Raw genomic sequence first — 14,933 nt, 5'->3', positions numbered from 1 at the left:
GCCACACTTTGCTTTGATTACTGCTTTGCTTCAAGAGGTAGTCACCTGAAATGGTCTTCCAACAGTCTTGAAGGAGTTCCCAGAGATGCTTAGCACGTGTTGGCCCTTTTGCCTTCACTCTGCGGTCCAGCTCACCCCAAACCATCTCGATTGGGTTCAGGTCTGATGACTGTGGAGGCCAGATCATCTGGCGCAGCACCCCATCACTCTCCTTCCTGGTCATATAGCCCTTACACAGCCTGGAGGTGTGTTTGGGGTCATTGTCCTGTTGAAAAATAAATGATGGTCCAACTAAACGTAAACCGGATGGAATAGCATGCCGCTCCAAGATGCTGTGGTAGCCAGGCTGGTTCAGTATGCCTTCAATTTTGAATAAATCCCCAACAGTGTCACCAGCAAAGCACCCCCCACACCATCACACCTCCTCCTGCATGCTTCATGGTGGGAACCAGACACGTAGAGACCATCCGTTCACCTTTTCTGAGTCGCACAAAGACACGGTGGTTGGAACCAAAAATCATCAGACCAAAGCATAGATTTCCACTGGTCTAATGTCCATTTCTTGTGTTCTTTAGCCCAAACAAGTCTCTTCTCCTTGTTGCCTGTCCTTAGCAGTGGTTTCCTAGCAGATATTCTACCATGAAAACCTGATTCACACAGTTTCCTCTTAACAGTTGTTCTAGAGATGTGTCTGCTGCTAGAATTCTGTGTGGCATTGACCTGGTCTCTAATCTGAGCTGCTATTAACCTGCGATTCCTGAGGCTGGTTACTCGGATGAACTTATCCTCCGTAGCAGAGGTGACTCTTGGTCTTCCTTTCCTGGGGCAGGTCCGCATGTGAGCCAGTTTCTTTGTAGCGTTTGATGATTTTTGAGACTGCACTTGGGGACAGTTTCAAAGTTTTCCCAATTTTTCGGACTGACTGACCTTCATTTCTTAAAGTAATGATGGCCACTTCTTTACTTAGCTGCTTTTTTTCTTGCCATAATACATAATACAAATTCTAACAGTCTATTCAGTAAGACTATCAGCTGTGTATCCACCTGACTTCTCCACAACACAACTGATGGTCCCAACCCCATTTATAAGGCAAGAAATCCCACTTATTAAACCTGACAGGGCACACCTGTGAAGTGAAAACCATTTCAGGCGACTACCTCTTGAAGCTCATCAAGAGAATGCCAAGAGTGTGCAAAGCAGTAATCAAAGCAAAAGTTTCATTTTTTTTCACACTTTTTGGTTATGTACTATACTTCCACATGTGTTCATAGTTTGGATGCCTTCAGTGTGAATTGTCATAGTCCTGAACATAAAGAGAGCTCATTGAATGAGAAGCTGTGTCCAAACTTTTGGTCTGTACTGTACGTATATATATATATATATATTGTACGTGCACATCACAAAGGCACGCACGCGCACACACGCACACACACACACACACACACACACACACACACACACACACACACACACACACACACACACACACACACACACACACACACACACACACACACACACACACACACACACACACACACATTTATACTGTGCACAGATACGCCACACATACTGCATACATGCAAGCAGCCATTCATACACAGGTTCATATATATTGACACGCTGTCTCCCCTGCACGTGTGTCTGTGTATCTCTCCTCTTCTCTTCCTACCGTCTTCACTTTCCCGGGGGAGCTGGACGTGCTTACATTCCAGGACTCTGCAGTTCTCTTTTATCAGCTTATTAGTCCGCAGAGCTGGAGCTGTAAATGCCGACCAGGAGGGAATGGGAAATGTAGATCTAAGTCTATTTAGTTTTACAACTAGCAGCTTGTTGCAAACCCCCTCTCCTCTGGTAAAAGTGGTTTGTCCTCGCACATACTGCACTGGCCAATGATTTCTGACAGGAAGGCAGCGGGCCGGAAACAGTGGGCAGCACTGATCTGAGGTTGCAATGGGGAGGCAGCGGGGACAGCGGGCAGCACAGAACAGGGCAGGCATGGCGCCCATGGGTGCTATGGCGCCCATAGCACTAGCCATGCCTGCACCCTTTAAGATACGCCACTGGAAATCGATCTAAATGCATTATTGGACAATAAGATCCAATGCAACTCTGTGGGCCATCGATCTGCTGCCAGCAGCAGATCGACCTAGATTTTCCATCCTGTCAGATCAAATCGATCAAAATCGGCCACAAATCGATTGAAAGGGGAATTTGATAGAATCGATTTCTGATTGGTCTATAGAATCGATCGATGGCTGAAATCGACCAGAGTATGGGCCCCTTTAGTGTCTACTTGCAGCTTTCATGTCAGTGGAATTTAGGCACAACTGATATAATCATAATCTCTTTACTGCATCTTTGTCTGTTTATTTTCAATATCTATTTTATTACATCTTGTTGCAATTGTACATTATTCTACATTATATAGCAAGACAATATGTATTGAAATTAATTTTAACTTTCAAGATTTCAAATCTTGTTTCACAATCTGCAGGTGGTTTTGCTTTATTTAGAAGGCGGTTTATCCAAATGTGTTCCTTTTGTCTTTTAAGTGCACATTTGGACTCCGAAATAAGCCTACCTAAGATTTTTGTCCTGCAGCAGAGGTTAGAACTGGATTCAGAGAACACCCCACGTCTGTACAGGATACATGGATTAAAGTAGCAGAGTGCCTCTCTACCTATTAATAAGCACTCTTGATGATCAATTCAAGTCTGCTTACAAAGGCAATATACCTAACAAATTAAATTGCAGATCAGCTTTGTATGAATTAGGCATGCTGAGATAAACTACTTGTTCTTTTCTCATATAATTGTATCCTTTTTATTTTTATCATTCTGGTATCTGTTGCTATCTGTTTGAATTTAGAGCTGCTTCTGCCGTTTCTCATAATACAACCTACATTGACCTATCTCCATGTTACAGTTGAAATGAAGACCCCAAAACGGAGACAGCCTTTTGTACCGTTTGCTCTCAGGAATCACACAGGGTGCACACTCTGGTTTGCCACCCTAACTACTACGCCTACACGGTAAGGGGCCACCAGTAAACGAGCATGATTTTAACTGTTATCACTTTACTTTTTCATGCAACATGTATTTTCTATTTTCCTGACTGTAATGATGAACCTTTGCCTATAATGCTTTCTAAAACATTAACCTGAAGCAAGTACTGTATACTGTATACTCATGAATAAGCCGTCCTTTGACATGACTCCTCAACTAACTGCAGACAAAGAGAATAAGGAGTGCACACAGGGTTCAAGTAGTGTGAGAGGGCCAGCCAGCCGTAAAATGATCTCATCTGTATGATGTGCTGAGATACCCATACGGGTGTTCCATCGTTCAAGCTTTCGTCCCATTATCTGAGGACAGGGCTCACAGGCCACATCCTTTTTCAGGCAGGCTGGTCAGCTGGGTTCCTTTCGCTTCCTTTCCAGATCACATGTGGCTTTTGGAGGTTTGTCAGGTTTTCATTAAAAAGTCACTTTGAGTCTAAAATTCTTATAAATGAAGAAAATTAAGAATTTTAGAGTCAAAGGGACTTTTTAATTAAAATGACAAACTTCCTTTTTCATTTTATGTTACGCCAATATCTTTTAATTAACAATTGCTATTCATTTATTTTATTTATAAAGCGCCAACATACTACGCAGCGCTGGACATTAGTTAAGGTTACAGACAATATTTATGGGTGATATACAGCAATAAGACAATACAGGAATACAGGCAAACCAGATCACGCAGCACAGAGTACAGGAAATGCTTAGTCACTGGATGGGTGCATGAAGATTAGGCAAGTTGAGTTCACTCAGATCCATAGGATGGGTGTACGTTGATGTAGATGCGTGATCAGGTAGAGGAGACACAAGGAAGAGGAGCCTGCCGAAGGCTTACAATCTAGAGGGAGTGGTAAGTACATGAACGGTAGGGGACCAGAGTTCAGTGTTCAGCTGTGGGTTTAGAGCACCAGTCGGGGGGGGGGGGGGGGGGAGGCGGGTTGTAGGCCATGGTGAAAAGATGCATTTTGCGGATAATAAATGGATTGACAGCAAAGGATTATTGGTACCACTAACCAGGATTGGCCAGTTTTCAACATATGATCTAACAACTAAATAAACTTCCTTTGTACTTAAAGCGGACCTGAACTCAGAACTTCCTCTCCTCTAAAAGATACGCAACAGCATAACCTTTAAGGAAAAACATTTCTTTGTTATAGCTGATACAAATTCTAAATTAAATCTCTAGTGTTTCTACTTCCTGCTTTCATAGAAGCAGACATATTGTTAACATCCTGTGCTTTCTTCTGAGCTTATCTGCCATGGCAGTCAGGTGACACAGGGGATAGATAAAATTACAGCTTGTGATTAGACACAAATGAGGGGGAATTAGACAGGTTAAACTCTCTAAATACATACAGGGTGCATTCCTCTATGTTTTCCTTCTGTCCAGTGCAAGAGCTCAGGTCCATTTTAAATGTGATAAAAACAATGAGTACACTGGTTGCCTGAGGAAGGAGAAACTGCGGATTGCTGAGTACTTAGGAACAACCGTTACTGACTCGCGACCAGGGCCGGCCTTAGGTTTCACAGCGCCCTGAGCGAAACCAGATTTTGGTAACCCCCCTCATCCTTTTTTTGCGCACACACAAACATGCACGCACACACATGCACATATGCAATTCCCGTTTTCTCCTAGGAGATAATTTTCATCTTCACTTTAAAATAACTTTTCAGCATTTTACAAATAAAAAAGTTCCTCAAAGTTGGTGAAAAAGTGCTATCAAGATCCCCTCCTTTAGTGTATGTAGGCAGATTCCCTCCTTCCTTTAGTGTATGTAGGCAGATTCCCTCCTTCCTTAAGTGTATATAGGCAGATCCCCCCTTTAGTGTATATAGGCATATCCCCCCCTTTTGTGCATATAAGCAGATCCCCCTTTTAGTATATATAGGCAGATCCTCCCTTTACTGTATATAGGCTAGGCAGATAGTGTATATAGGCATATCCCCCTTTAGTGTATATATAGGCACCTCTGACTGCCCCCTCCCCCTTCCCCACCCAGGAGGCAGTTACTTTTCTGCTTGTCTTGTCCACTGTGTAGCTGGGGACAGAAGATGGCCAGGACTTAGGAGTAACAAGTATCTGAGGCAGCGAAGCTCCGAAGCAGCCTGTATATCCCACTGAAGCAGGCTGAGCCATCCAATCAGACATCGCCTGTGAGCTAGGGGCGGCGCTACTGGCACGCACTGCTCACACATGCTCCATAAGAGGCAGCAGCAGGTTCCTGGAGTCTTCACCCCATCCCCCTTAGCGGGACAGGGAGGGCGCAGTCGGAGCTACTCGCAGCAGCCACAGACTGACTCAGAGCCCGCAGCCAGGTAGAAATGCGGCCAGTCCAGAGTACATGAATGCATGTGCGCCCCCCTGGAAGACGGCGCCCTGAGCGACCGCTCTGGTCGCTAAGGTCAAAGGCCGGCCATGCTCGCGACCACTTTGCGCCCCGCAGCGTGCAGGAAAGTTTGAACACTGGAACACCCATAGGGGACTCCCAGCAAGGCATACAGTTGAGATCATTCTATGGCCGGCTGGCCCTCTCGATGACTTGAACCCTGAGTATGCTCTTTATTCTCCCCGTATGTGATGCAGACTGCACATTAGAAGCGTGTATTTATCTATAGTTACCTCTCCTCATTCCTGGTAGCCATCTCCTGTCTTCCCAGCTCTATACTTGCCGTTAGAGGTCCAAGCTTCACTGTATTCTCATTCCAGGCAGCCATCTTCCTTTTCCCTTGCAGTTCTGTACTTGCCGCTGACCTCTGGTTTTGATCAATTTGTCCAGGACCCATCGGGGCAGCACAGTGGCGTAGTGGTTAGCGCTCTCTTTGCAGTGCTGGGTCGCCGCTGCGATTCCCAGCCAGATCAACATCTGCAAGGAGTTTGTACGTTCTCCCTGTGTCTGTGTGGGTTTCCTCCAGGCACTACAGTTTCCTCCCACAGCCCAAAAACATACAGATAAGTTAATTGGCTTCCCCCTAAAATTGGCCCTACACTAAAGGTGGCCATACACTCGTTAGATTAGCAGCAGATAGATCATTATTATTTTTTTATTATTATTTTTTATTTATATAGCGCCAACATATTCCGCAGCGCTTACATATTCCGCAGCGTTTAGGATGTGTTTAGGAACATTTTTTACTAGGAACAGATTTCCAATAGATTTCAGTATGAAATCTATTGAAAATCGATCTGATGGCATTTTTTTGCCATCAGATTTCCATTCGGTCCAATGCAAAATGATAAGCAATCTCAACAGATCTTCCTTAATTTTCCAACATGTCAGATCGATCGAAATCGGCCGCAAATCCATCGATTGGTCAATCGATTTGCAATCGATCGATTTCGATCGATTGGCCGTTAATCGGCTGAGTGTATGGGCCCCTTAAGATACATACACTACAGGATACATACATAGACATATGACTGCGTAATATGTTGCCGCTTTATAAATACAATAGATAAATAAATATGGTAGGGAGCACATTGTGAGCCCCTCTGAGGGGCAGTTAGTGACTAGGCAATATACTCTGTACATCGCTGCGTAATATGTTGCCAATATATAAATACTTATAAAATAAAATTAATGTGAACGTTTCCTTCCATTTTCTTCCAGAAATCTGTTGCCTATACGTAGAGTCCTAATGTTGCTAGTTTCTGTTGCAGTATGATTAATGCGGCTGTAATGTTTTGCAGCGCTGCGTTATCGCACAGTGGGAGCCCAGAGGTTGTGCCTGTCGGGGATAGAAACTTCTTCGATGATGCACACAATGTCAGTCAGTGGAGAGAAGTTCTACCAGGAGAAGAGATCCCTTTTGAGTTTGAGACCAGGGAGAAGCTCAGACACAGGTAACACAGACTGGGCCTCTCCAGCACAAAAGCAGATGCAGAAGCTATTTAAAGTCCCAACTAAACAGAACATTGAACAAGGCAAATTCTCAAAGCTGTCATGTTGATTAGTGTCATTTATAAATATTTTTGGCATAGAACTTTGGAAAATTAAAAATCCATTAAGCTGGATCCTCCAGAGGCTTCCCAAGTTCTCCACTGCCCAGGACCCTCCTGAAGATCATGACCATGCTCTTCTTCATGCACGAGACAGCATGGAGCCAATTGTGCATTGCTCGGCCACTCCCGCAATTGCCGTATGGTAGTAGATGTGTATAGAAAGGAGAGTGGTCACAATCAGAAATCCGTCAAGCTCTTGTTGGATTTCTTTTGGGGGTCTGAGTGTGGCAACAGTGGGGGTCGGGAGAACACAGGTAGCCTGTGCAGGATCCCAGAGGCTGCCCTCTTCTTAGGTAAGAATCTGTTTTTTTAAAGTTAGGTTTGCCTTGGGTAAACTTTAAGACTTTTCCTGCTTCTAGTTTCCTGTAACCAAACTGAGATCCTACAGTGGCTAGGCACCTGCTTCATGTGACTACTGATCGTACTGCCTCATGTAGACACATGGTTTCTGCTGTATTGTTTTTTCTATTTTGGTTAGCACATGGTTAAACCTGATTGACCTGCTATTAGATAAATGCCGAGAAGTGACATCGCAAGCTGTAGTGCAGTGACAAGCACGTGTGGCTCATAAAAAATGTATTCTATTGACCCCTTTGCATCTGTGTACATAGTGTGTGTACATGTAATATTTATTGTTGTTACATTTTATTTAAAGAGAATCTGTATTGTTAAAATCGCACAAAAGTAAACATACCAGTGCGTTAGGGGACATCTCCTATTACCCTCTGACACAATTTCGCCGCTCCCCGCCGCATTAAAAGTGGTTAAAAACAGTTTTAAAAAGTTTGTTTATAAACAAACAAAATGGCCACCAAAACAGGAAGTAGGTTGATGTACAGTATGTCCACACATAGAAAATACATTCATACACAAGCAGGCTGTATACAGCCTTCCTTTTGAATCTCAAGAGATCATTTGTGTGTTTCTTTCTCCCTGCAGTTCTCATGCACTGAAGTTTCAGGCTGCTCTTTTTTCTCCTGCAAACAGCTTTGCCCTTGTCTGTAATTCTTCAGTATGTGAAAGCCCAGCCAGCTCAGAGGACGATTTATCCAGCTTGTAAAAGATAAGAGAGAAGATAGAAGCTGCTCTAATCTAAATAATACACAGGCAGTGTGCATAGAGGGGCCTGGAAGGGGGAATTCATAGCAGAACCACAACACTGAAGAACTTGGCAGCCTTCCAGACACAGGCTGACAAGTCTGACAAGGGAAAGATACATTGATTTATTACAGAGACTGTGATAGCAGAAAGTGCTGCAGTAAGCCAGAACACATTAGAATAGCTTTTGGAACTTGTAGGATGATAAAAAACAGGATGCAATTTTTGTTACGGAGTCTCTTTAAGGCCTAGCTGTGCTTTAAAGATAGCTTGTCCTTATTGAAAATATTCTAAATTACTTAGGTGACTGCAGTTACTGTCACTTAATATTCTATGCCTGCATCCTAGAAAGCCTGTCCCAGAGACACTCACCCCAATTAAAGACTTTTTTTTCTACCTGGGGAAGCAAACAACACCAGGCAAAATGCAAACCTACTCATAGTTGCAGTGGATTATCAGTCAAAGCTGAGGAGAACACTCTCCTAACATGGTTTTATTCTTGTAGTGCTTTTATCGTACTGTTTGAACTCTTGTATTACCTCTGGTATTGTTCAGTACGACCCCTTTTTAAGGGTCCAGACACCCTCTGCCAGCTTAGACGGTGTTCCCAAGAGAGTGGCCGAAATTCTTTGACTGTAAGAAGACACATCATTACTGAAATCACATAGTGGTTTCTTTGCAGCAGTAGCTTGTATAGTGTTTACACTCTACCTGAGAATAATACAGAACATCAGGCTCACACAGGCACCCCTCTTTCTTTGTTGTGTCTGAAACTTGGAGAGAACAGTCCAAGGATAGGTTCGCACACCAGCTTCTCCAAAGAGCCAAAAGGTAGTTTTATTTCACCATAATGTGTCAACACAGAGTATGACAATTGTTTCGGAGCCACTGAGGGTCCCCTTCCTCAGATAAGTGCAGACAAACATTTTACTATGACGTGCACACCACATTAAATACATAGAAAGACTAAAGCAGGTCAACCCACTGAGACTGGGCACACACCCACTCATTAGAATATATGAACATGTAAACATGTGCAACATGGGGCGATCAATGCTACTAATACATGTTAAACACAAACTGAACAACTGTGCACATCATGTATACAATGCCCTGGGTCTCCTGGCAAACTTTTGCTAATAGCATATAATAGTCCTGAATGTAATACAGACAAATGCTGTCACTCACCAATGTATTTAAATTGATTGGCTGTCCGTTCCCGCCGTAGGAGATCACTCGTGCTACCCACATTAACCGTTCTCCGATACCGAGCGGCCGGAGCTCGTGTTGCATACTTCCGGTACGCTCAGCTACGTCTGGCCAATCGCAGAGCCCGTGACGTCAAGGCACTACAGCAAGTGCCAGCAAACCGCTGGCCCGGAAGGGGCGTGTCAGACGTCTGTCTGGTAAATGGTTTACTGACCATGGTATTACTGTGCTCAATTAGCCTGCCAACTCTCCTGACCTGAACTCCATAGAGAATCTGTGGGATATTGTGAAGAGAAAGTTGAGAGACGCAAGACCCAACACTCTGCATGAGCTTAAGGCCGCTAGCGAAGCATCCTGGGCCTCCCTAACACCTGAGCAGTGCCACAGGCTAATTGCCTCCATGCCACGCCGCATTGAAGCAGTCATTTCTGCAAAAGGATTCCCGACCAAGTATTGAGTGCATAACTGAACATAATTATTTGAAGGTTGACTTTTTTTTAAAAAGACTTTTCTTTTATTGGTTGGATGAAATATGCTAATTTTTTGAGATAGGAATTTTGGGTTTTCATGAGCTGTATGCCAAAATCATCAATATTAAAACAACAAAAGGCTTGAACTACTTCAGTTGTGTGTATTTGAATCTAAAATATATGAAAGTCTAATGTTTATCAGTACATTACAGAAAATAATTAACTTTATCACAATATGCTAATTTTTTGAGAAGATCCTGTATGTATGGCTAAAATTCCATCACATGTAGGATTCTTTCTTCCTCTGGTATGAATGTGTCATTGCAGTAAACCCAGGGAAGCACTTAATATGCAAAGGGATATACAAGAAGTTATACTCCCTGCTTAGTGCATTTACATGAACCAGTGACACAAGTAGAGTAGAATTCTGGGTATTTTTTTCAGACAAGCAATATACTGTGGCCATCGTTTTCAGTAGCTTTCCAATAAAAAGTTATAGCAGATGCAGGCTGAATTTGAAAGTTAATTCTGGTGTCAATTACTAAATGGTTTATGTTATACTGTGCTGCTCGGTAGGAATAAGTTTGGTTTGCACCCCATTGATCTGTAGATGAAGAAACTATTAAATGACTGATTGTTTCTGATGTGATGTATACCTTCAGTTATACCTCACCAGAATGTGTGCTGCTATAGGTAGAGTTAATTGCTGTAGTGCACCCAGTGATGCTTTGTTCTGATCCATTCATCACTGGACAGCCTTTCACTTTTTGGTAAAAACAAAGCTGTGATCATTCTGACTTGCAGGTATCATGATCATGCAGCAATAGCTATGATAATGGTGACATGAAAGGTTCTTATCTTGGCTGACACCTCCATTTCATCTCTGCAGGCATACTCATGACTTGCGCATCCACCAGCTGCAGGTCCGGGTCAGCGGTTGGGAGCAGATCAGTCCTGTGTCTGTAGATAAAGTTGGGATATTTTTCCGTTACGCTGCACCTGACAAGAATCCCTCCTCATCTTCGGTAAGACTGGTTTCAGCATGTTTTTGTTAAGTTGACATGGTTTGTCTTAGCATTGTGGGCATAACTTTAACTAGAGTGTAAGTTTAAACTCTTGCTCTATAATAGACCCCCGTAACACTTTGATGGTAAACGAATTGGTAAATTCACCCATTTTGTACTGCTTGGTATGTGGTGGCTTCCTAGGAAGCTTCTGTTGCAGCTCCTAGCTGTGTGCTCGCTTGAATCTTTTACCAACACAACATTCTTCTTTTAAGGGACTTGTGGACTCGTAAAGCAGCACTTGGATTTAACAGCACTGAACACAGAAAAAATAAGTTAATAGAAGCGGAAATTAGCTCTTTTACTCCCTATTAAACATGCAGCGATGATTTTGAGCCAAACTAGTTTCACATATGATTGAATACTGCCTCGTTTCTAACCTTGCTGAAGGCAAAATAGTCCCATTTACTCCTAATTGTTTGAAAACACGTATGATTTATTTGTAACCTTAACAGCAGATTTTGAAAAAAAATAAATAAAATGAAATAATTTGGAAAAACCATTATTTATATGTGTGAGCATAATGTGTGATATCGGCAGGTAAAGCATTTTATTATTTTTTTTCAGGTTGGCAGTCCTATCAGTAGGACTAATATAATACATCCCCAAGTCTATGTAAGTATCTATGTGTATGTAGTTTACTGTTGTGTCTTTTGATTTTACTTTACGTTACCGATAATTGTCACTTATTTTAGGTTTTTGATATAATGTTCTGCAGAGTGATAGTATGTCTGTAGCTGGTCACAAATGGGCAAGGCTCTCAATGAAGTACAGAGTTATTTGTGTTAGATTAATAATGCCACATTATGTAAATAAGATTATTCAGCAGCATTTTGTTTAAAAACCTCATCCAGACTCATATTAAGTCCAAAAAATAAACCAGAGTTCCACCTAAAAGTAGCTTCTGGCTTCAAGCCTCATACTTGTGTTATATAAGGTTTCAGGTGGGGATATCACCCTGTTGTGATGAGTGACATACCTAGCCTAAATGGAATGTCTGGACTCTAGTCTGGTGTGGCTAAGTTGAGGGGATCTGAGAAGGTTATCAGTGTCATTTGTGACCTGATGTACTTTGTTGGAGCCGGCCCAATATTTCTTTTGTCAATTCTTAAAAATCTGTGATGAAATGGCCTCAGAGGCTTCTGCATTTAAGAAAATAAAATAGATGCAAGCAATGCACTGGCGAGGTGATCAGGGCTGGGGTCTAAGTGCGTTCTGAGGGTGTGGGCGGGTGATTGGGTGCCCAAGGGGCAGATAGGGATCTGATGGGTAGCAGTGACAGGTGGCGATTGATGGGTGATCAGTGGGTGATTAGAGGGAAGAACAAATGTAAACAATGCACTTTGGGGGTGATCTGAGGGTGCGGGCGGGTGATCAGATGCCCGCAAGGGGCAGGTTAGGGTCTGATCTGATGGGTGGTGGTGACAGGGGGTGATTGACAGGTGATCAGTGGGTGATTTTACAGGGGAGAATAGATGTATACAGTACACAGGGGGGTCTGGGGTGGATCTAAGGGTGTGGGGGGTGATCAGGAGCCCCAAGGGGGCAGTTTAGGACCTAATCTATAAAATAGTGCTGACAGATAGTGACGGAGTGATTGATGGGTGATTAGGGGGGTGATTGGGTGCAAACAGGGGTCTGGGAGGTGGGCAGGGGGGGTCTGAGGGGTGCTGTGGGCGTTCAGAGGGCGGGGGGGGGGGGGGCAGATCAGTGTGCTTGTGTGCAGACAGGGAGAGCTGCAGCCTGCCCTGGTGGTCCCTCGATCACTGGGACCACCAGGGCAGGAGGCAGCCTGTATAATACGCTTTGTATACATTACAAAGCGTATTATACGCTTACTATGCAGCGAGCGAGGGGTTAACAACCCGCCGGTGGTACCAAACGGCCGGCGGGTTGACATCACGGGTGGGCGGAGCCTATTGCCGCCCGGCCAGCTGCCACATAAGGAGCCGCCGCCGATGGGCTGACAGCGGTCGTTTAGGCTCAGCCTTTGCCGCCGCCCATCGGCTGAAGGCTGTCCTTATGTGGTTAAATGTTTCCCGCAGTGTTTTTTTAACATTTGTGTTATTGTTAATGTAACCATGTAGCTTTGACCTATGTGTAATGTCTTTGTCTACATATAGTTCTCAGCGCTCCCTCCAGTGCGTGTAGTATTTGCTGTCACTATGGAAGGCAGTGCCAGGAAAGTGATCACTGTCCGTTCATCTCTTATTGTGAAAAACAAGCTTGAGATCCCAATGGAACTTCGACTGGACAGCCCATCAGCTCCAGACAGTAAGTAACCTTCATTACTGCATTAAACAGATTGCAATGGAAACAAATTAATTTTAAAGTATAGCACTATGACTTCTGAAATTAATCAATATGGTATTTACTTTGGTGCGTTGTTGTCTCTTGTGCAATGCGGAGTTAATTGGTTCCTAACATAACACTGGTTTGTCTGCAGAGCCAGTGATCCTTCCTGCTGTAATGCCTGGAGACTCGTTTGCCATTCCTCTGCATTTAACATCCTGGAGGCTTCAGGCACGGCCTAGAGGAATGGGTGTGTTCTTCTGTAAAAATCCCATTCACTGGACCAATGTCACCAGAACTGGAGAGGTCTCCAGCAGTAAACGCGAGTGTCACTCTATGGATGCTGAGAACAGCAGATATTTCAGGTAAAGAAAAAACTATTTTACCCTAACAGAAAATGTCACTGTAATAAAGGATGCTTCCGCATTCCTACAGCATAACCACTGCCTACACCCAAACATTGCACACTACTAATATACATCATGCTTTCTGTCTCTAATTTCAATTTGCCTTGTAATCTTTGGCTGGCTATTTGCTTGCCTGTGTCTTCATGGAAACAATACATGAAACTCTGGTGCTAGGATAAGTGTACCATTGGGTGAAGCAGCTGGTTAATTGTGGCTTCAGCCAGGCACAGCATCTATACAGTCTCAGAGGGGAATTAGAAGCGATTGGGAAGTGTCAGTCGTAAGTTGTTTTCACAAGAAACAGATACGCAAATAACCAGCTATAGGTTGCACAACCTACTGACACTTGGCAGTTACTTCCATCATATACCGCATATTAGTAACAGAAAAAGCTGGAGGCATGGAATTGACATTGATAAGGTGATCATACATGCATCGATTTTCCCATTTGATTTCCTGCAGATTTGCTCTCTGATCGAATCAGATGGTAATCAATTCCCTTACTATTAAAGTTCACGGTACTTGTGTATTATCCCGTCTAGCAGAACGGGCTCGGCAGTTAGACAGGCTGGAAAAGTGTGCACTGTGCTTCTTGAGCAGCTGATTCACCACAGATCAGCTGCCCCGTTCCACACAGCTTTCCTCACTGCGCTGTGTTGGCTTTTCCGTCAGCGATCAGACCGCAGAACAATAGAGAGCAATAATGAAATAGGCATGAAGCCTTCCAGCCTGGAGGAGGGGAATTACAAGTGATTCTAGCGGCATACCAACTCTGCCTAATTACATTACAGGGAAGAGGACTTGCTGAGCACCATACCAAGGTGATCCACCTCACACCCCCTGCTATGTACAGCGCTGTGCCCTCCAGCAATCTGCCCGCTATCATACAGCTTGTCTATAAAAGGGTCTCGCCCCTAATCACAGCCCACTAGGGGAGAGCTTACCTAAGCGGGGATCAGCAGCTGCTGTCTATGGAGTGGAGGTCACTGCATTCTGTGTGCTGTACAGCCCCTCTGCTCACATCTTACACAGACAAGTGCTGTGACTTCGGGACGGGCTACAGCACTGCGCAGTGAGGAAAGCTGAATGGAACGAAGCAGCTGATCTGCGGTGAATCAGCTGCTCAAGAAGCACAGTGCACACTTTTCCAGCCTGTCTAACTGCCGAGCCCGTTCTGCTAGACAGGATAATACACAAGTAACCAGTTCACTTACGATCTCGAACATTTGAAAAATGTAAAATGCACATATATCACTTGTCCCAGAGTAAATTGCGCTATAAATTATTTGTTTCCTTTGTTCCTATCACTTACAGTAGAAAGTAGGCAGT

General features: G+C 43.8%; 1 protein-coding gene across 5 annotated transcripts in view; it reads left to right on the top strand.

Annotated features, from left to right (window-relative positions):
* VPS13D (vacuolar protein sorting 13 homolog D) overlaps positions 1–14,933 on the top strand; it is a 410,462-nt gene that overhangs the window by 186,241 nt on the left and 209,288 nt on the right. For all 5 annotated transcript variants that reach the window (XM_068240470.1, XM_068240469.1, XM_068240471.1 and 2 more), the window contains 6 exons: positions 2,929–3,034; positions 6,753–6,905; positions 10,731–10,866; positions 11,473–11,520; positions 13,029–13,179; positions 13,352–13,562. In XM_068240470.1, coding sequence (XP_068096571.1) covers positions 2,929–3,034; positions 6,753–6,905; positions 10,731–10,866; positions 11,473–11,520; positions 13,029–13,179; positions 13,352–13,562 — 805 coding nt within the window. The remainder of the gene's footprint in view (positions 1–2,928; positions 3,035–6,752; positions 6,906–10,730; positions 10,867–11,472; positions 11,521–13,028; positions 13,180–13,351; positions 13,563–14,933) is intronic.

Source organism: Hyperolius riggenbachi, chromosome 6 (genome assembly GCF_040937935.1).
Source record: "Hyperolius riggenbachi isolate aHypRig1 chromosome 6, aHypRig1.pri, whole genome shotgun sequence".
Taxonomy (NCBI): Eukaryota; Metazoa; Chordata; class Amphibia; order Anura; family Hyperoliidae; genus Hyperolius; species Hyperolius riggenbachi.
Note: the sequence above shows the minus strand (reverse complement) of the source record. Positions and strands in the feature narration are given on the sequence as shown.